The sequence below is a fragment of the Lactuca saligna genome, chromosome 5 (genome assembly GCF_052625555.1).
Source record: "Lactuca saligna cultivar CGN05327 chromosome 5, ASM5262555v1, whole genome shotgun sequence".
Taxonomy (NCBI): Eukaryota; Viridiplantae; Streptophyta; class Magnoliopsida; order Asterales; family Asteraceae; genus Lactuca; species Lactuca saligna.
Genome location: NC_136421.1, coordinates 307,767,993 through 307,790,053, shown reverse-complemented (window position 1 = coordinate 307,790,053; position 22,061 = coordinate 307,767,993). Strand labels below are relative to the sequence as shown.

At 36.6% G+C, this 22,061-nt stretch overlaps 1 protein-coding gene across 1 annotated transcript; it reads left to right on the top strand.

Moving 5' to 3' along the window:
* The first annotated feature begins 16,155 nt into the window (after window positions 1-16,155).
* On the top strand, window positions 16,156-20,341 carry LOC145048537 (uncharacterized). Its single transcript, XM_078997060.1, has 2 exons — window positions 16,156-19,722; window positions 19,821-20,341. The coding sequence occupies exons 1-2, from the start codon at window positions 16,416-16,418 to the stop codon at window positions 20,198-20,200; spliced, it is 3,687 nt and encodes a 1,228-aa protein (XP_078853186.1). The 5' UTR covers window positions 16,156-16,415; the 3' UTR covers window positions 20,201-20,341.
* The last annotated feature ends 1,720 nt before the right edge of the window (window positions 20,342-22,061 follow it).

The following is a 22,061-nucleotide window of genomic DNA, read 5'->3' as shown; positions in this document are numbered from 1 at the left end:
CATTGTTTTGTTAATCACTGGAGTGCTGCCACCATTTTTACTGTTTCTGAAGTTTTCGTTTCGGGCAGCCTCATACGCAGCTAAGGCTGTGGCAATTCCTTGTGCTATCAGGGTCTGCACTACTGTTGAGGCCATTAGAAATGATGGTGGTGGGTGAACTCGTGGATTCTTCTGAGGGCTTTATCCTAAATGTTTAGAAAAGACACACTTAAGTTACATAGTCATAAAAAGGTAATGTAAAATAGGGTATTAGTAAAATTTGCTCCTAGAATATCATAGATTTCCAAATTATAGGGTAAGATTGATTCTTTAAATCCTATCGATTTCCAAGAATTAGGTTGATGGATTCGGAAACCCTTTATATTTCCAAATGATACGAAGAAGGTGATTGATTCATAAGTCCTCCAGATTTCCAAATGGTATAGATGCAATCTTAACTGATAGTGATTTTTAACTGAGTAATGATAAGTTTCTAAATGAATAAGTGTTTTAAGGTTAACATAGGGATTTTGCAGCGAATCTTGAGAACATCTTTCAATCTATAAAACTCTCATTCATTGTAGTTTGTCAAAATCGTTGCTCAAGTTTGGTTGTTCACCGGCCCGACCTTAAGTAACATAGGCACGTGTTCCAGATTCATTTATGGTATGGCTTATGTACGATACTAACCATAGTTGAGGCGTTTGAGCTAAAGGATTAAGTTGGTAACTTTAGGTGAAGGTATTTTAGGCTTTCTTTTAAGTGTTCCACCACGGGTCAGAGTATATATATAACTCTTATATATTAGTGTTGGTGAGGTTTGTAGTATTATTAAATTTTATATTGTACTTCAAGACTACCAATTATAGACGAAGGCTAGATAGGAAACACCAGGGAGCAGGACCATGTTGGCAATTAAGCTGTCATGAAATCCAACAACCCTATGCGACCCTTCAAATCAGATTCACTGTACCGTAAGTAGCCAAGAAGTAGTGTAATTATTAATAGTAATTTTATTAGGAGGCTGTATCTATAGTTTTATTTCCTCTTTCGAGGACACGAGTTCTCTATAGTCAATTTTAGCTCAGATAACAATTTGTCACACCCCCGGTCAAGGAGGCAGTATATGTCGGCCTGTAAGACTTAGTTCATGAATCACAAGTAAATTGAATATACATCACACGTTACAACAATAACAACATTGTAGTTATGTTCCCCTTTAAGGTTTAAATACAAGGTTCATAATAATAATAAAATCATAAATTTTCATTAACAGATAGGCCGATATAACACAAACTTAGATAAAATTAGGTTGTCCGAAATCCATGAACATTTCTCCTACCAAAAACTGGTTGAATGATCTCCTAAGAATACATCTAATTTGAGAGTCAACTCAAAGGTTGGTGAGATTTATAGGGTTTCTGCTAACCATAATAACAATACTTTAAAAGTCTAAAAAGTATTCCTTTTGTAGTTAAAAACCATGTTTGATAAAGAGATAAATTGTAAGTAAATCCATACTTCAAATGTTTGTTAAATAGAGAAATAAAAGTAATCCAAACTTCAAATGCTTGATAAATAGAGAAACCGAGTCTGTGGTTTCTAGGTAAAGAACTCCGGTTAATGCTTATAGTGAGACCTATAACCGAACTATGTGAATGAATTACCCCCCCCCCCCTCCCCACAACACTTCATTGGACATAGTAGAAATGAATAAGACATTTATCACCCGTTTTGATTGATCGGTCGAGGTTGTAGTTAGCAACCATAGGTGGGGGTGTCAACCAGTATAGATCTATACATACATATCTCAACTCCGAAGATTAACGGTTATAGTGATGTGGGTATCCTAAGTATTTTTGCACTTAGGTAATGAATAATGTCTCACTCATAAGGCCCTTAACTAGGATTTATCATGAAAAGTCGAATATGTTCAATAAAAATTCATAAAATGGTATAATACTCGCTAGAATAAGTGGGAAATCTCATGGTAGTGTATACAAGTACATAAACGATTTAAATATATGAGTTTGAAAATTCGTGTGTGTATGTATGAATGATGTGAACTTGAAATATTGCGAAGGTGGTAACTTTTTATGACATACGTTTTATAACCAACTGTGACATCCCCAAAATCTCGGCCAGAAAAGACCCATTTCATTTATGCTTTTTTTTAAAATAATTTCAGAGTAAATCCTTTTTGATTTAAAAGAGTTGCGGAATTTGTTCCTAAAACAAAATATGATAAAATAATATTTATCAAAGCATTTCATCAAGAGATGCATTTTCATTATATAATCAAAGCTCGGGATGTCATGTTCCAATACAGACCATAAAGCATAAATGAAAACATTACAAGTCATTCAAAAAATATATACATATACAGACTTGTAAACAAAACAACTCGATGATTCCTCCATCTTATGCCCTTGCGCCACTTCCTGTAATACAAATAAAACTGAGTGGGCCAAGCTTGGGAGCCTGGTGAGCATATAGGGTTTTCAACCCACAATAAATAATTATATTTAATTTCACCAACCAACAGTAACCCGATTACCCATTCCCGTTATCCTCACTTTATGTCCCTAAAACAACATCTATCTCAAGGGACCAAATCTAGGTTTTTCATCGGGACGGACATTATTGCTAAGGGGTTTCCTGAACAATAGATATCCTAAAGGCAACCATGAGGGGGATAGAGTACACCGGTGAACACATCGTTCACAAAACCTACAGGTTATGAACCTGCTAGCGTTCCACAAGACTGTCTAGAAAGAATATGTGGTCGTCATCCATACTCTACTAGATGACTAGGTCAATAACAACAACATCGAGGCCTCTCATCTGTTTATCACACAACAACTATCTACCCATGTTCCACCCAACATATTAGTAGATAAAAATATATATTTTTATATATAGTTTAAAACATGTATAGCATGTTCAATCAATACATATTCCACATAACAGATGAGGCACACACACATAACACATATTTCATAGAAAATAAATCGGATCTATGAGATAGAATAAAGTGAATATACATTCACGCATATAACAACCAAATATTACACATAACACGTATTTCGTATAAAATACTTCATAATTATGCGTTAGAAGAAGGTAACTACACACTCACTTGATCAGAAGATGATCGGACAGCACTACGACTTGTAGAAGTAGTATTCTTCGGTAGATCTGGAAGATCTTCACAAAAACCGGGCTCTTCGCGGGGAAAGCTTCGGCTCGGGAATCACACTTCTCAGGATCTTCGGGGCTTCGGGACTTGCTTCGGGGCTCGGGGTTGATACCGGGGCTTCGGGATATTTCTTGCACGTAAATCGATGCAAAACGGGAGAGGGAGAGAGAAGAGAAAATGAGCAAATGAATCGGCTGGACTCGACTCCCTTTTATAGGGTCTGGATCCTCGATTTACGTTGGGCGTAAATCTAGGTACGCTGGGCGTAACCTGGATAGGATCACTAACTCCCCCCCCCCCTTTGGATAATATCCGAAATTTACATTTAAATTTAATATTTTATTTATTTAATAAACTTCAAAAATTCATATCTCCTTCATACGAACTCCATTTTTGACGTTCTTTATATCCCCACGTAGGTGAGACTACACTCTACAACTTTCGTTTTGACTCCGTCGGCTAACTTTGATTTATTTTTATGATTTATTTTTAGTAGGCAAGGACAGGAAAACTCCGTTATAAAGTCATAACTTCTTCATCTGACGTCCGTTTTCGCCTATCTTTTCATCTTTTCACTACAATTAACGAGATCTTCGATTCTCGTTTAGATTGTTTCGGCTAAAAACCGTTCGATTTCAAATCGAGTATTCGGGTTGCATACTGCTAAGTCGAAACTTCGAAAAATCATAACTTCCTCATACGAAGTCTGATTTGGGCGTTTTTTTATGCATGCTCTCGGTTTAACGAACTCTACGAATTTCGTTTAGATTACTAAGGCTAAACATCGCTCTAACGTAAATTTCACTTTTTATGTCGTTCAGCGTTGTTGGTTCTGTCGCGAAACTTCGACAGATCATAACTTCTTCGTTATAACTCGGATTTCGGCATTCTTTATATATTCGGAAACCTCATTTCAACTACTACAACATTATCCATAGATATCGAGCTTATGTAACATTTCATTTTGATGCTTATTTTTTTATTTTTAATTAAATTAAGACACACAATTAAGCACAAAACACATAATACACAAATAATACACTTCTATTATTTCAAAACGGGTTACAAAGGTTAACCTAGACTATTATATCAACATTAATGACAAGCTCAGAAACACGGGAGTTACACATATTTTGTCCAAAATCATAATATTTTTGTAGTATAATAAAATGTTGTCTCAACTAGTTGTATTGTTTAAAAACAACTATAACATATATACGTAGAATCTAATTTTCACTACTTTATTTGTAAATGAAGTATTATTTAACAAAATAATATTTATAAATTAGTTTTGAAACCGGTAAGTGTTTGTCACGAACAATAAATATATATGGCACATGTATTCTCCCACAAAGCGTAAAAGTATTAAAAAAGGGTCGTAAACACTCACCTTTGTAGCATGAACGGTATTTTGAGGTGAAACTTGTCTTGAAAAATTGTTAAGCGTCGTTTCTTGCTCTTAAAACGAATCAATGGGTCTATTTATATTACCTAATAAGCCAATGGTAGTTTTGGTATTAGTTATTAAGTATAGGGTGGGTTTTGTTAAAATAAATAAATTCTAGAGGTCAACTTTTCTAAACTCATCCTCAAGGGACTGATCTTGTAATATATTTCCAAAACAAGGGCTAAAGTTCACATTTTAAACTCAAGTTAGAGTTTTAGGACCAAATATGTTAGTATTTTCGAAGGAAGGGGGAGGGGGGCTGATTTCTAACTACTTTAAATGGGATTTGGGAATTGGATTTAATTTGAAAGAAAAATACAAGGCAGGGGGTTATGTGTTGTTTTTAGGGCTGATAATTCTCGATACGACCCGCGACATGACACGAAATAAATGGGTTTGAGTTGAGTTTTTCAACCCGCTAACCCGCCAACCCGTTTATTAAACAGGTCATATATGGGTTTCTCAAAAAATAAATGGGTTGACCCGCCAAACCGTTTATATTCTTAATAAAAAAAATATATTTTAGTTTTAAATGTATCTATGTATCAAGTATTAATATTTAATAAGTATTATATAATATATAAAATTGATTCATAGATCATTTGACTATTTCGACATTTTGACTCGTGGTGAATGGTCTAAGGTCGTAAATCGTAACCTATAATGCTAAGTCTGTAACATGTTTCTATGAATGTTTTTAACTTTCATTTGGATGTTTAAGACTTAAATATCTAAAATTCAAACCCACGAACCCAAATTTGACCTACGAACCTGCTAACCTGTATAAATAAATGGGTTGGCAGGTCATATATGAGTTTATGTTCCAAACCCGCCAACCCGTGACCCGCTAACCCGTGACATGTATATTTAAATGGGTCGTGTTTGGGTTGACATATTTTGACCCGCCAACCTGCCAACCTGCGACACGCCAACCCGAATACGACACGATTGCCAGGCCTAGTTGTTTTTAAATGAAAGTTTGAAAGGAAGAGGAGGGGTCGTCCCCTTCCTCCTGCCCGACACAGATGCAAGTAACCCAAAAAAATCGAGTTTGCATTAGCTTTGTTCTCGATTCAGAAGACATTACAACAAAATGAATAATAAAAAGGTAGGAAATGAGGGTGGAGATGGCAAGCCTTACAATAGCGACCGAAGGTAGAGGCGACAACAAGGGAGGCAACAGGTGGTGGATGTGGCGACTTTGTGCGGTAAGGGGTTGCTCCGACGACCTTCTATTGTTTTGTTTCTGCCTAAACTCAACAGGGAAAGATGAGGGGAAGGAGGGAGATGTTGGAAGCGATCGGAACCGCAACACACAATGGTGTAGGAGGTGTTGGGTGGTTTTATCGTCGATCAAGGGTGGTGGTTGGCGGTTTCCGATGACTTTTGGCAAGGAAAGGTTCTGAAACATGTTTGGCCAATTGGTTGACGAAAAACAGGAGGGTAATGGTGGTGGAACTTAACTGTAACGGTGGGAAATTATATGGTGGGTTTATGGTGGTGACTTGATGATTCTTGATGGTGGTTCATGGTGATCTTATGGTGGGGTAAGGGTGTTGAAATGGTGGTGTTTCAGAACTAGGGATGTCAAACGAGGGCAAACTGGATGGGGAGTGCATCCCCCACCCTTGCCCCTAAAACTTTCCCGTTCCCCCGCCCCCGCCCCCACACCCGAAATGTCCAGCCTTCCTACCCCGCCCCTACCTATGCCCCCGAAATGTTCAGCATTCCTACCCCCACCCCCGAATCCCCCTAATTACCCCCGCCCCGCCCCTAATTGATTTTGAGCTGCCTTTTTTAGGATAAAAGAAGTTGTTGTTTAGGTTAATAGAAACTATTTTTAGATAACAAATATTTATTTATAGAAAAATTTTACATGTTTAAACAAATTATGGAATCTTAAAAAGCATTATACTAACAATTTGAAAAAACGTGTTTTTTGTTTAATTTGGAAGTTCAAAATCATGTTATTGTGTATTATATTTATATAATTAATATATGTAAATATATGTAGAATTTATTAATGGAGGGCTCATGGGGTTTCGGGACGGGATTGCCCACCCCACCCCCGCCCCCTAAAACAAATCGGGGGTTAATCTTGCAACTAACCCTAATTTTTTTTCTAATAAATATCTCCAAACGGGACAGGGCTTCCACGTGACTTTTTGACATTCCTATTCTGGCTGATGAATTGTTTGATGATGATGAAGGTTGAACTCTTCACTTATACACAAGTGAACATAATCAAGGAGATGGGGAATGGTGATTCACGTAAGCATGGTCCAACAACAAGAAGAAGAAGATACATTCTTACATTCATGGAGTAAGTCTTTGAGTTAATTATGGAAAGCATTTACGAGACAATTTTCTTATAACCCATTGACTAACAATAAAAAGTTTAGTAGCGAGACTCATATTTATATTTAATAAAACTTTAAATCAAACAGAAAAAAAACATTTAAAAATATTAGGAGAACAATTTAGTTTTTTTAGTTTTCCGAAAAACAACAAAACATGCTTAAAAATAACTAACAATCAAAAAGTTTAGTAGTTTTAATATTTTTTCCTGAAAATATACAAATCATAATGTCCGTTTTTACAGCTTTGTCTAAAAAATAATTTAATTAAAATTCTAGAAATTTAAAAAAAAATGAAGATTATATAAATAAAAAATAATTTTATATCTATAAACTAAAAAATATCCTAATCTTTCAATGAAAAAAAAAATCATCATTCATCATCCTTGTTCAAAGAAAATCAACCTAATAAAAAGAATTATATTCCATGAATAATATTTTGTTTTTATTTTTGTGGCAAGCGAATATAATACTTTCATGTCACTTCATTCTTTCTTCGATTACAAAATACAAAACACTAGCTTAGAATTATACCTTTTCATTGTTCGGCTATAACATTTGAAAATTAATAAAGTTTTTTGTTTTCATTCGCAGTTTCAAACTATATTTTTCTAATCTTACATATTTTAAAAAATGGCATGTTAAATATCTTAATTATTATTTTTATTTAAATCAAATTTAACTGTTAAATCATCCATCATACTGCCCTAGCATAACTTGGTATGTGTAAAATATAACGTCTAAAAAATCACAATCATTTTTTTTATTTTTTTAATTATATAAAATAATAGTTTTCAGGAAAGTCAACTCAATAAAATCATAAGTATCAAAATACAATCATCCAAAAACCAAAGTATCACAAAATGCGGAATCATAAAATCTGCCGATGAGAGTGTAAAGTCAAGCCATCGCATTCTCGCAATCATTTGAAGTACCTAAAACACATTTAAATCCATAATTGTAAGAATAAAGCTTAGTGAGTTCCCCAAAATGTCACATACAACATAACATAAATAAACAACTATGGGTTATCAGCAACCATGTGCACTATCAACAATCACAATGGACTAACTGATGAGTTTTATACAATCATATGTGTGCATGCAACCCTAGAGTTGGATCTATGTTATCACTATTAGTTATACAACATTATGAACACTTGAAGAACCCTAAAAGGCTTCTAGGAATTTCAAAATCAACAAGGAAAGATGAAATACATACCTCTTGTTGTTATATTGTAATAACAACCTAAATCTTGAATCTTCTTGTCTTTGAAAGCAAGTACCACAAGTGTAGTACCTCTAATGGCTCACAAACACCAAGAGCAAATGGAGATGCAAGAGAGAGAGAGAGAGAGAGAGGTATGAAATTCGGCCCTAGGAACCCTTGGGAAGGCATGGACGAATTTCATGTGCCAAGGGGTGTTTATATAGGTGTAGGGATTAGGGTTTCAGTCCTTATCCTTATCTGGTTGCTTGCCCACCAAGCAGCCCAAAAGATAACCCTAGAAACCTTATCATGGACGAATTCTAAGGCCTTATCACCTTGAATTCGTCCACCATATCCCATAAGGCATCCATTGCCCTACTTTGCAACTATCACATAATTACAGTTCAACCCCTCTAGTTTAATTAATTACTTTTAATCACAAAATTAATTCTTAATTAATTATTGACCAATATTAACTAAACAAATATGATTTCTCCTTTAATATATTATTCATATAATATATTAATAAACCATAATAACTTCTTTCTTTATTATTTCTCCAGTCAAGTTGCTTTGGTGAAGGCAACCCAAAAGGACCATGCACAATCGGGTCAAGTACCTACCAAATATGGTTACGGGCTTAGATACTAATCCAACACTAACAACATGTCCAGTGAGGGCTATCAACAACTCTGAGACTATCAACAATCCCAATGGGCTAATAGCATGCCTTGGAGCTATTAGTAGCTCAATATCACATAACAAACAACAAATAAGACACGGTTGGTCGGCATGCACACACTATGACATAAGTAAAGTAATACATTGAGAAAGACTCACCTCACAGATACCAGCTAAACTTATAGCCCTTAAATTGACCAAAATTCGACCATGATCAAAAGTCAACCCTAATTGATTGTGACATTGTGGCCACCCATTGGTTACATTGTGATAGCGTTAGGACAAAACAATCACAAAACTGACTATCGCCACGTCGTGACAATCAACTTGTCATGTCGTGGGAACTACTCTGGATAGATTAATGCTTTAAGTTCTTAATACTTCAAGCTAAGTGTCACAACTAGCAAAATTAGGGTCAAGATTGTATTCATGTACAAATAATTTCTCTATGTAACCTTGTTGCATTAGATTATTGAATTTAAAAAATGGCAATGTTATAAGAACACATATGTACACTAAGAATCAAGTTGTAATAACCTCTTATAAGCCCAATTTTGATCCAATAGCTAAACCAATTGTTTGGACTTTGCTTAGAGGTTCTCGGCCCAGTTAACCCTAGGCCGAAAACTCTTTTATTTGGGCCATGTCAAACCCAAGAACCCATATCTCTAAAAAACCGCAAACCTTGTGTGAGTGGAGGGTATTTTCGGCCACCCTAAAACCAAAAACTGTGACAATACTTAATTGCGGGTCAAGTCAAAGTCAAACAAAGTCAACAAGTCAAACTGTACGACTCAATTAGCCCTTGCGTATTAGGGTTTACGTTGTGTATTTACTAAACAACCCGTTATTTTAATGAGAAAACATCATTTGGAAAATCCGTGTGATTGAATTTTTCCTTACCCTTAAATGTGGTAAACAATGAACCAAAGCGATAAAACACTAATGCACACTCATCGGGAGTGTGTAAGACACTAAAACATGGCTTAATGGGGTTTACGGACCTTGCATTGCGAAGCCGGACACTCAAAAATGTCACAAACGAAACCTCCCTCAATCATAGTCACTATATCTCTCTCTCTCTCCCAAATCTCTCTCAATAGTTCCCGTAACTTTTTGAAGTCATTCGGGTCATTCCGACCCTTAAACGGGTCAAAAATCGCTTAAAACGGAGTTAGAACAGGTAAAATACCCTAAAAGACCCGAAACCCCCTTTATAAAGTCGAAGCCTCTTAGGGCCGAAAGTCCTTTTAGGGACCGAACCCTCTTGGACCGAACCCGAAGTCTGCTGAACCAAAACCAAGAGGACCGAACCGCGCACAAGACCTGAACCCGAAGGTCCTCTCGGGACCGAACCTCGCAACCAGGGGACCGAACCCTTCGGTCCTCTTCGCCTTCGCCCCATTTCGATCCATCTCACCTTCGGACCTAACCTTCATTTCGCTTCTTGCTGCTTTCGGTCCATTTCGCTTTCGGGCCTAGCATCAGGAGGACCGAACCTCAGCCAGGACCGAGAGGCCTCGCAGAAAGCCAATTTTTTCCCGGTTTTCGACTACGACTTCATTTTAGCTTCGTTTTTCATCGTTTTAACGCGGGATTTTCACCCAAAACTTTATTTTAACATATAAGGCCCCCTAATTATTGATTAATCACGTTTTTGGGGATAAAACCTTATCCAAGAAGAGTGGGTGAAGTACAAAGATTGAGTGTTGACTTTTCTTTGTATTATGACACAAGCAACCACCATACCCACTCCATGACTAACCCACACTCCTCCCCACCATACATTGTCACTTCCTTGTACTTTTTACCTCTCTCACAAGTTATTCCCACGTTTTTAGAGCTAGACACTCATCCTCTCTCCTAATTCTCACTCACTTGCTTTCATTTCACCAAAGATGAAACACTTTTCTCTCTCAATCCTCTCACCAAAAATTCGAGATTCAAGGGCCTTCTTCCAAGTTTTCTCCCACTTTTGGTAAGTATATTCATCCTCCACATAATTATTTCACTTCCTCTTACTCCAATCATAGATTTCTTACACAAATTCCATCACATTAGTGTTAGATCTTCGAACCTTCAAGACATCTTCTTAGTGTTCTTGAGTGGAATACTACATTTCTTCATCATCCATCTACTGAAATCACTCAAGGTGAGTTTATACCCATACATTTTCATATTTTCTTATGTTTTAAGGGGGGGAATACAAGTTAAATCATCAAGAACACAACTAAATTTTTCTAACAGCTTACATCAGAAAAGTTGGACTCCATTCACGGACTGTTTTGGTCAACTAAAATATTTTTGTTTTCAAAATTGTACAAGGTGCAAGTAGTTCAACTTCTTATCTTTAACATGGCTACTTGCATATCTCCATACGATTTTTCTACAATTTATGGTGATTTTTGAAAAACTTCCTATCATTTCAAGAACCAATCCGGACCGGTCAATGTTTATAAACGTTTTCACCTAAGTTGGAGGTCACTAAAAATCATGGAAACATTTATGAACAAACTAGACTCATTAACCAAACTCCTAGAATTTACGGATTCTGATTTGGATCTATTATGAAGTTTTTATAAATTTTCTAATAACAGTGATTGAAGTTGTTACTAACAGAAAAATGCTAACATATTATTATCACCTTGTAACATGTTGAGCAAGGTGCATATCTTTATGTGAATGTATGTTATTACAAATGAATGACATTTTATCTTGGTATATGAACATGCATCAGTTAATAAATGGATTTTGTTATATATATACATATGAAATATAAAGGATAACACGATTGTTATAATCAAAGTACATCCATTTTACTCAAACAATTGAATGAACTACGTTGAATATAGTTTACGTACGTTACCATTACTACCCTTGTTTGGATAAACTATAATAGGTATGGTTTATGATACATTACATAACACACTCATACAAAAATTGTACATTTATACAGTAAGGGATTTTCATTACATTACACGTAAATTTGTTAAAGGCTTTGTGAGACATTCGCTTCACATTTACCATTAAGTCCTGTATTGTAACCAAAGTCTCCTGGAGGGAGAGCGTGATAGTTGTATATAGATCTATATTGGGCTTGACAAACCCATACCTTAACTGCATGCAACAGTTAGACCAGCAAGTCTGGGGTGACAAATATCATAAACATTTACGACGCCTGAAGAACGTCGTTTCATGCCAACTAGGTCATAACATGGTTATAATAAACTCACAGAAAGTATTAACAAACATAAGAATTTACAGGAATTTCATTTAAAATTCAAACGCGTTTATGTTGATTTAAACACATATCACTTTCTATTAGTAAGAGAGGTTACTTATACATTTTGGTTTTCGAATATAAGACTACATTACACATTTTAAGGAAAATATCGGATTTTTCTGAAACAAACATGACATTTACAAGAGAAAGACTTTTATCAAGTTTGAAAACAAAAGCTTATGAACTCACCAACCTTTGTGTTGACACTTTTTCAAACAACTTGTATTCTCAGAAAATCACTAAACAGGTATCAAAGAGCGTTTTGAGGATGTGACGTTAAGGCGTCAACATTTTATGTTTTATCAACATGTTGTAATTGATTTGGAAACATGTAACTCATACAATGATGTAACTCTTTCAATTATATATATGTTGGTTGTGTTTGCTTAAATTACTATTGCAATTGTGGTTATGATACTATACATGAAGTCCTCCACCCCCCGAATGTTTCCGCCATCCTTGGTTTGGGGGTGTGACAAAAACCTTGAGTGGGTGTTGAGTGTTTTCGGCCACCCTAGAACCGAGAACCTCACCCTTTGAGATAGATGGTTCGATGTTTGCATAAGACAAAAAAGGGATGATCTTGTTGGCGACACCTCACCACTTTACTCCTTTTGGACCATCAAACAACTATGCAAAACATGTAACAATCTTCCATGCCTCCATGCAATGCACTAGATTATCCATCATGCAACAATGCACTCTTCTTCCCCCTCCCTATTAAACTTGCGGCCGAAGGGTGGGGTATCCCACTCTTGCCACTTTATTTCTACTCCAAACTTCTCCTTCTCTCTAGAACAAAATCATCCTCTTCCAAGAACACTATCTTAAGATCGGTCCTAGGTTTTGTTGGTAAGTTTCTTCATGAATCTCAAGTATTTTCATACATTTGTTGTCAAATTCATCTTGTTTACACACAATTTTTCGTGTGCTAGAACACTAGCATTTTCGAGAATTCTTCAAGCTTGTGCAAGGCTAGGCTCGAAAACCAATCATTCTTTCCTTCCTACTACCATACGAAATAAACAAGGTGAGCATACAAAACTTTTTAAACCCACCTTGTGTAAGACTTACAACTCACTTTGTAAGACTTATTTTTGAGAATCCTTCAAGCTTGTGTAAGACTTACAACTCACTTTTATAGAAAATGTCGGATTTTCTGTAAGCATACAAAACTTTTTAAACAAAACAGATACAAACCGTTTTACATACAAAAATGCTTATGAACTCACCAACATTTATTTTTAACGATTTTCTAAACGACTTGTATTATCAGGGAACACGTTTGAGATCAAGTGATGCAACATTATGGAATTTACCTTATTGTCATTTTTGTGTAACTTATGAACAAATACATTATGTAAACTATGTAAGTTTGTAATCTCAATGTATACCGTTTGATTGCTATGTTTCATTTATATTCAATTGTTATGATACTATACAATGATGTCATCCGCCCCCGGTCGTTTCCGCCATCCTGGTTCGGGGGTGTGGCACCAAGCACTCAAACTTTCCAAAAGACTTTCTCCACCCCAAAGCACCATAAAATTCATTGCTTTTTAAACATGCATGTCTTGAACACAAGCTAGGTCAAAATGAAGGGAAAATGAGATCGAATCTCATGCATGGAACTCAACTCGCTGACTTTTAAGATCTGGAACAAGGGGTCACAAAAGAGCTCCAAGAGCTTAAAAGTTGCCAACTTTATGAGATTCTAACATTCAAACATGGGGAAAAGTGGACAAAAATCTAGATCTAGCATGTTTGAACTAAAAAGGCAGGATCTCGAGGACTTACAAAAGTCCTACAAAAACTCAAGGTCATGAGGGAGAGGCTTTCTAGCTGTGATAATGCACCAAAACGCATTTTCTTCTTCTTCAAGCTAAAAATCACCAAATAAAAGAGCTCACAAGATATAAAAAATGGCTATATTTTCTTGGAGAACAATAGGAAGGTGACATAGTTATCAATAACGAATAGCGGTAAATAACGACGAGCTACCTATAAGCTACGTAGCGATAGCGATGAAATAGCGACCGCTATTTCGTATTTAACGATAGGTATAAAAATATTAAAAAATAATTATTATGTAACTATTATAGTTATTATAACCAATAAATAAGCAAACAAACCATTAAACTAGCTAAATAACTTAATCATTTTAGTTTTTTAAACATGTTTGTAACTGATTGTAATCAACTAGAAGTTAGTTTTTAAACATAAATAACAAAAGTGACAAGTTAAACGGATAACGGATAACAAAAGAAAAGTCAACAGCCCGGATCACCAGCTAAGGCCCCTAAATGATCGCTCAGTGATAAAGGAGGTAGGGGTGCAGAGACAGCCAGGAGGTTTGCCTAGAAGCAGCCACCCTTGAAAGAGTGCGTAATAGCTCATTGATCGAGCGCTCTTGCGCCGAAGATGAACGGGGCGAAGCGATCTGCCGACTCAAGAATTTCACATTTCATTTATGTCATAATTGAATAAAGAATTCATAAAATCTAAATAAAAATAATTAAGGAAGACGGAATCCATGAAGTTTTGCTTGGTCTTCACTGGAAACTTGAGTAAGGAGTAAACTTAAAAACCCAAATAAAAGATCATCTAGATCTTCATAGCCAGGCTCATCATCATAATCTTGGGGAAATCAGTTAGCTTCAACCCCAATTCGTTTATTCTGATTTTTACAAAAAAAATTAATAAAAAATAAAAAATACCCCATCGCTAAAACCCCCACTTTTTGTCGCTATTTAGTAAATAGCAGTCATCGACCTATACGCTACGCTATTCACTATAGCGACAGCTATATCACTATTGACAACTATGGGATGTGATGGAGGTTGAGGGTGTGTAAACCCTAGCTTCCATTTCTCTTAAATAGGGGCACAAATCCCAGAATTAGGGTTAAACACCCAGACGGCCGCGACATCGTGAGCACATGCTCATCACTTCGTGACACACAAAATGGATGCACGTTTAATACATCGATGGCCACGTCGTGATGTATCGTTTATCACATCATGACCATCTCAAAATCCATATTTTACATCTTTAATTGTCCAAAAATATAAAAGAAGCATTTACCTAAAATAGGTATTACATAAAAACGATGAAAACATCGTAATCGTAACAAACAATTTTGAAATTTCAAAGAATTGCTATCACACTATAGTTTATTTCTTTTCGATTATGGTCTTATACACACACGTGACACGTGTGTGTGCTTAGGTGTGTGACATATATGCATTTCCATATATAGTAAAACATTATAATTTGCAAATGATGGAGCTGAAATGGCAAAAAGACTTATTTGGTTGGTTGGTTTTGCCCTTTTGTGTATGGTAACTTTCCATTAAAAACGTATGTTTTATGTTTAAAATGATTTAACTTTCTACTAATAGTAATTTTATTGCAATTAAAAAATAAAGATAAGATTTGTTCCAACTAATTTGATAGTGAATTTGAAGTCAAAGTTGAATGTGAATAGGCATGAAAGGAGCTACATTTGTTTGCCTTTTTTTTCTTGCTTTTATAAATCACAATCCAACGTCAACTTCCTACTTCCTACTACGCGTACAAATAGTTGGCGGAATTCAATAAAAGAGTTTGTCCTTTTTTAATATAATTTAAGAATTGATAGTCAGTATTTAAAATCTCTACCAAAGGGTTTGTAGCCCAGCGGTATCCGGTGTTGCCCTCCCTACTTGAGGTTGAGGGTTCAAGTCCCGTCGTGGACATAGGTGGATTTAAGGTGTAGTTTAGGAGTAGGTTAGATTTGCCGTTTCAAAAAAAAAAAAAAAAAGTATTTAAAATCTCATATTCAATTAATTTCTTTAAGAAAGACTAGACGCTGGCTCATAAAAATTGTCAAAACTTAAAAGGAGGAAAACACCTACAAAAGTCAAACTTGACATTTAGGTTTATTCCTATAAGAGGGACAAAATAGTAAACTGGTCTCATACCATGTGATGACGACAAAAGGCGCCCAACTGTGAATAAACAAATCCCTTGAAAGCTCTCATCCACCATTTTCCAGCTTTTAGCAACTTTCAAGGACTCATTTATTGATACTGACACACAAATCTCTTATTTTCCTGAATTCAACCACATATTTATAATTCTTATCTACCCATTTTTGCTCACAATCTCTTCACATGTTAGTTCACATAACATTTCCTTCTCTCTGAAACTGATTATAAGCTTATATTCTTCTTTACCATGTCCATGAGAAAAGCTTAAAAACGAAAACCCAAACCATTCATGGCAGCTTTGAATCTGCTCTTTTACATTGCGTTTCTTTCTTTACTGCCATTAGAGACCACATCGACATCAACAATACAAGCACAAGCTCTTATAAGATGGAAGCGTACCTTATCATCAACTTCTGATGATGATGATGATGCTTTACTGGATTCATGGTCTTCGAGAAACATTCAGAAACTCTGCAACTGGACTGGTATTGTCTGCAATGAAGGTGGTCTGGTTTCCAAAATTACCCTCCAAGATTCATCTCTCTCTGGAACGCTAACAGAGTTTGAGTTTTCTTCATTCCCAAATCTTACCCACTTGGATATAAGCAATAACGATGTCAGTGGGTCGATTCCATCCGCCATTGGCAACCTCACCAGCATCATGTTCTTGGATTTGAGCTCAAATGGTTTCGAAGATGAAATCCCATCTGAGATTGGAAGGCTAACACAGTTGAGGTATCTGAATCTTAATGACAATAATCTGAATGGTGTTATTCCGTTTCAGATCAGCAATCTTCAAAAGGTATGGTACTTGAATCTTGGAGGGAATTACTTGACTAATCCAAACTGGTCTGACTTTTCAAGTATGCCAGCTTTGACTTTTCTTAACTTCTACCTCAATAATCTTGACAATGGCTTCCCCGATTTCATTCTCCAGTGCAAGAAGTTGACTTTTCTTGATTTGTCAATAAACCAATTCAATGGCTCATTACCTGAATCCTTATTCACCAATCTCAACAAGCTTGAATACTTTAATGTCTCTGATAATTTGTTTCAAGGTCCATTGTCAAAGGGGTTCTACAATCTTACTAAATTGAAAGATCTTAAATTAGGAAACAACCAATTCTCAGGTCCAATCTTGAAAGATTTGGATTTGATGCCGAATCTTGAAGTCATTGAATTGTTTGGTAATTCATTTCATGGAGAGATTCCTTCTTCTATCGGTTACCTTCGAAATCTTCGGTACCTTGATCTTCACTCAAATAACCTCAATTCTTCGATTCCGTCTGAGATTGGATTCTGTTCTAATCTCACCTTCTTGGCTCTCGCCGGAAACTCGTTTTCCGGTGAATTGCCTTTCTCTTTGTCAAATCTGACCCGGATTTCTGATCTTGGTCTCTCGGAAAACAATTTTTCGGGTGAAATTTCTTCTGATTTCATCAGCAATTGGACCCAAATGGTTTCCTTGCAGGTTCAAAACAATCTCTTCTCTGGGAAAATCCCACAGGAGATTGGCCTCTTGTCAAATCTGAGTGTTCTCTTTCTGTATAATAACAGCTTCACAGGCCCCATTCCTATGGAGATTGGGAACTTGGAGAATCTTAGGAGTTTGGATCTTTCAGACAATCAGATATCGGGTTCAATACCTTCCACGATTGGAAACTTGGTTAAACTTGAAGATATGCAGCTTTTTTCTAATGATCTCAATGGAACAATTCCACCGGAGATTGGAAACTTGACTTCTTTGGTCAAACTTGACTTGAACACAAACCGGTTGAGTGGCGAGTTGCCTAACACTCTCTCCAAACTTTCAAATTTGATGGTTCTTTCGCTTTTTAGCAATGGGTTTTCAGGTGGTATTCCTGCAGATTTAGGCAAGAGCAATCTTGTTTTGACAAATGTGAGCTTTTCAAACAACAGTTTCACTGGAGAACTACCGGCTGAACTGTGCAGTGGCTTTCAGTTTGATCAGTTCACTGTGAATGGAAACAAATTCACGGGAATATTACCAGATTGCTTAAGGAACTGCACGGGTCTACGTCGCATTAGGCTGGATGGTAACCACTTCTCTGGTGACATTTCACAAACACTTGGTGTGCACCCAAATCTCACATACATCAATCTCCGTGACAATCAGTTTACCGGTGAAATCAATCCCCAGTTGGGAAAATTACAAGACCTAACCAATCTGGAGTTGGGAAGAAACAGAATCTCAGGGAAAATTCCGCCTGAGCTTGGAGACTTGCTAGAGTTAAGTGTTCTAAGCCTCGAATGGAACCAACTTACAGGCGAAATCCCAAGTGAATTGGACAAATTAAACAATTTGTTCAATCTCAATCTCAGCAACAATCAGTTAAGTGGACAAATCCCTCCAGCCTTCGGCAACTTAACCAACCTCCAAGCTCTCGATTTATCTAGCAACGATCTGAATGGAAACATACCAACAACAATTGGGAATTGTGTAAGGTTATCAAGCTTGAATTTGAGCAACAATGATTTGTCAGGAGAAGTGCCTTATCAGATCGGAAACTTGTTCGGATTGCGGTATGTGTTGGATCTTAGCAGCAATTCATTCTCCGGCAGAATTCCTCAAGATCTGGCGAAGCTCAACACACTCCAGAATCTTAATCTTTCTCATAACCATTTCTCAGGTCGAATTCCTCCAGGGATATCTACTTCCATGATTAGCTTGCAATCAATCGATCTCTCGCACAACAATTTGTCAGGACCAATCCCGAACGACGGTGTATTCAAACAGGCACCGGCAGAATCCTTTACCGGAAATCCGTATCTGTGTGGATCAGAAAATGGATATCTTCCTTGTGACGGCAGCGCTTCATCGAAAAAATCCGGAAATAAGAAACTGCTTATCGCAGTTCTTGTACCGGCGGTCACTTTCGTCTTCATGGCAACAACGATTGCTATCTTCTGTATAATCATTCGAAGAAGATCAAAACGTATCGACGAAGAGATCAAAAGTACCACAACAATTGGAAATTCCGAAACAGTTATTTGGGAAAGAGACGGCAGATTTACGTTCGGAGACATCGTGAAAGCAACCGGAAACTTCAACGAGATGTATTGCATCGGAAGAGGGGGATTCGGGAGTGTGTATAAAGCGAAGCTACCAACCGGACAGATAGTGGCGGTGAAACGTCTGCACGTGTCGGATTCCGACGATGTTCCGGCGATAAACAAGAAAAGCTTCGAGAACGAAATACGTGCCCTAACGGAAGTCCGTCATCGGAATATCATCAAACTCTACGGATACTGTTGTAGGGAAGGCGGGATGCATTTAGTATATGAATACTTAGAAAAGGGTAGTTTGGGAAAAGTACTCTACGAAGAAGGAAGGGCAATATCAGAATTAGACTGGATTACTAGGGTTAAAATCGTCCAAGGACTCGCACATGCATTAGCCTACTTGCACCACGACTGCAATCCTCCGGTTGTACATCGGGATGTCTCGTCAAACAATATTTTGCTCGAGTCCGAGATGATCCCCCGACTGTCTGATTTTGGGACAGCCAAATTGTTGAACCCGGACTCGAGTAACTGGACCGGAGTTGCTGGATCATATGGTTACATGGCACCAGGTATTTATTATTTATTTATATGGTTAACAACGTCCAATTTATCTTATTTTTAATTGTTTTACTGAAACGTGCTAATTTTGTTTGTATTTATGCTTTAGAACTTGCACTCACAATGAGGGTTACAGAGAAATGTGATGTCTACAGCTTTGGAGTCGTATCATTTGAGATTATGATGGGAAGACATCCTGGAGAGCTTTTGTCATCTTTGCAATCATCAAATAGGATCTCTACATCTCAAGATAATTCAAATATGTTGTTGAAAGACGTCCTTGATCAGAGACTCCTGCCTCCTAATGATAGTGTCGCCGAACAAGTGGTGTCTGTGCTTAATTTTGCTCTAGCGTGTACACGATTAGCACCCGAGTCAAGACCTTCGATGCGTACTATTGCACAAGAATTATCGGCTAGTACTCAACCTTGTATAATTGAACCATTAGACCAAATTAGAATCGACAAGTTATCAAGTTTCCAAAAATAGAAAGAAACTATTTTTTTAAGATCATTTCACGTATCATTAAACAAGCAGTGAAATTTAAATAATCTATTGTATAGTCCTAGTTGTAAATTTGATACATGTATTTTTTGGGGTAAATCGATGTTCTAGGAAAATTTCAATTTAGTTGTTTATGGGCGAACGCAATCCATCAACTTAGTATATGATCTTTGCAAAAGTCATCCATAAACTTAGTATGTGAAACCAACCTAACACTTACCAGGATATATGATTCTAAGTTTTTAAATATTAAGTGTAACTATATATATTGATTAATGTGTTATTTGTTTTTTGACAAAACTTCAAAAATGGTCCATGTGGTTTTCAAAAATATTAAGTTTAGTACCTAAGTTCAAAAAACCTCACAGATGGTCCCTGTGGTTTCAAAACTTTTAACAAATAGTCCTTTTCGCTAACTCCGTTAGCTTTTGGACGTTAAGTGAAGGGTATTTCCGTCATTTCACAAAAGAGAGACCATTTATGAAGTTTTTTGTTATTTTAAAAAAAAATATAATTTATTTAATAAAGGGTTCCACCCCCCCCCCCTCCCTCCCTCTCTCTCTCTCTCTCTCTCTCTCTCTCTCTCTCTCTCTCTCTCTCTCTCTCATAGGTATAATGTAACGCCCGTAGATCAGGGCTAGTCAATTTAGAGACGATAGGCGTTAAAAATGAATTTTTGATCAAAGATTTATAATGAATAATCTTAACTAAGTTCTAGTATATGTTACAAGGATTCCGTACATATAAAGAACGCCGAAATCCGAGTTATAACGAAGAAGTTATGACCTGTCGAAGTTTTGCGACAGAACCGGCACGACACAACGCGACGTAAAAAGTGAATTTACGTTAGAGCGATATTTAGCCTTAGAAATTTAAATGAAAGTCGTAGAATATGTTAAACCATGAGCGTGCATAAAAAGAACGCCCAAATCTGACTTCGTATGAGGAAGTTATGATTTTTCGAAGTTTCGACTTAGCAGCACGCAGCCCGAATGCTCGATTTGAGACCGAGCGGTTTTTAGCCGAAATAATCTAAATGAGAATTGAAGATCTCATTAATTGTAGTAAAACGATAAAAAGATAGGCGAAAACGGACGTCGGATGAAGAAGTTATGATTTTATAACGGAGTTTTCCTGTCCCGGCCTACTAAAAATAAATAATAAAAATAAAGTCAAAATTAGCTGACGGAGTCTAAACAAAAGTTGTAGATCGTAGTCTCACCTACGCGTGGATATAAAGAACGTCGAAAACGGAGTTCGTATGAGGAAGATATGAATTTTTGAAGTTTATTAAATATTTTCGATATTTTATTTAAATATAAATTTTCGATATTATCCAAGGGGGGAGTCACCGGGCTTATCCACGTTACGCCCCGCGTAACCTAAGATTACGCTCCGCGTAAATCGGCCTTTCATCCCCTATAAAAGGGTGTCGAGGGCAGCCGAGTAGTTTGCTCATTTCTTCCCGTTTTCTCACGTTTTTGCATCGTTTTTCGTGCAAGAAATATCCAGAAGCTCCAGTATCATTCCCGAGCCCCGAAGCAAGTCCCGAGGCCCCGAAGATCCCGAGAAGTGCAATTCCCGAGCCGAAGCTCTGCCTGCGAGGAGTCCGGTTTTTGTGAAGATCTTCCAAATCTACCGAAGAATACTACTTCTACAAGCCGTAGTGCTGTCCGATCATCTTCTGATCAAGTGAGTGTTTAGTTACTTTCTTCTAACGCATAATTATGAAGTATTTTATACGAAATACGTGTTATGTGTATATATATTGTGGTTACTCTCTTCTAAACACATAAATATAAAGTATTAGCTATGAAATACGTGCTATGCGTTATATATTAATTGT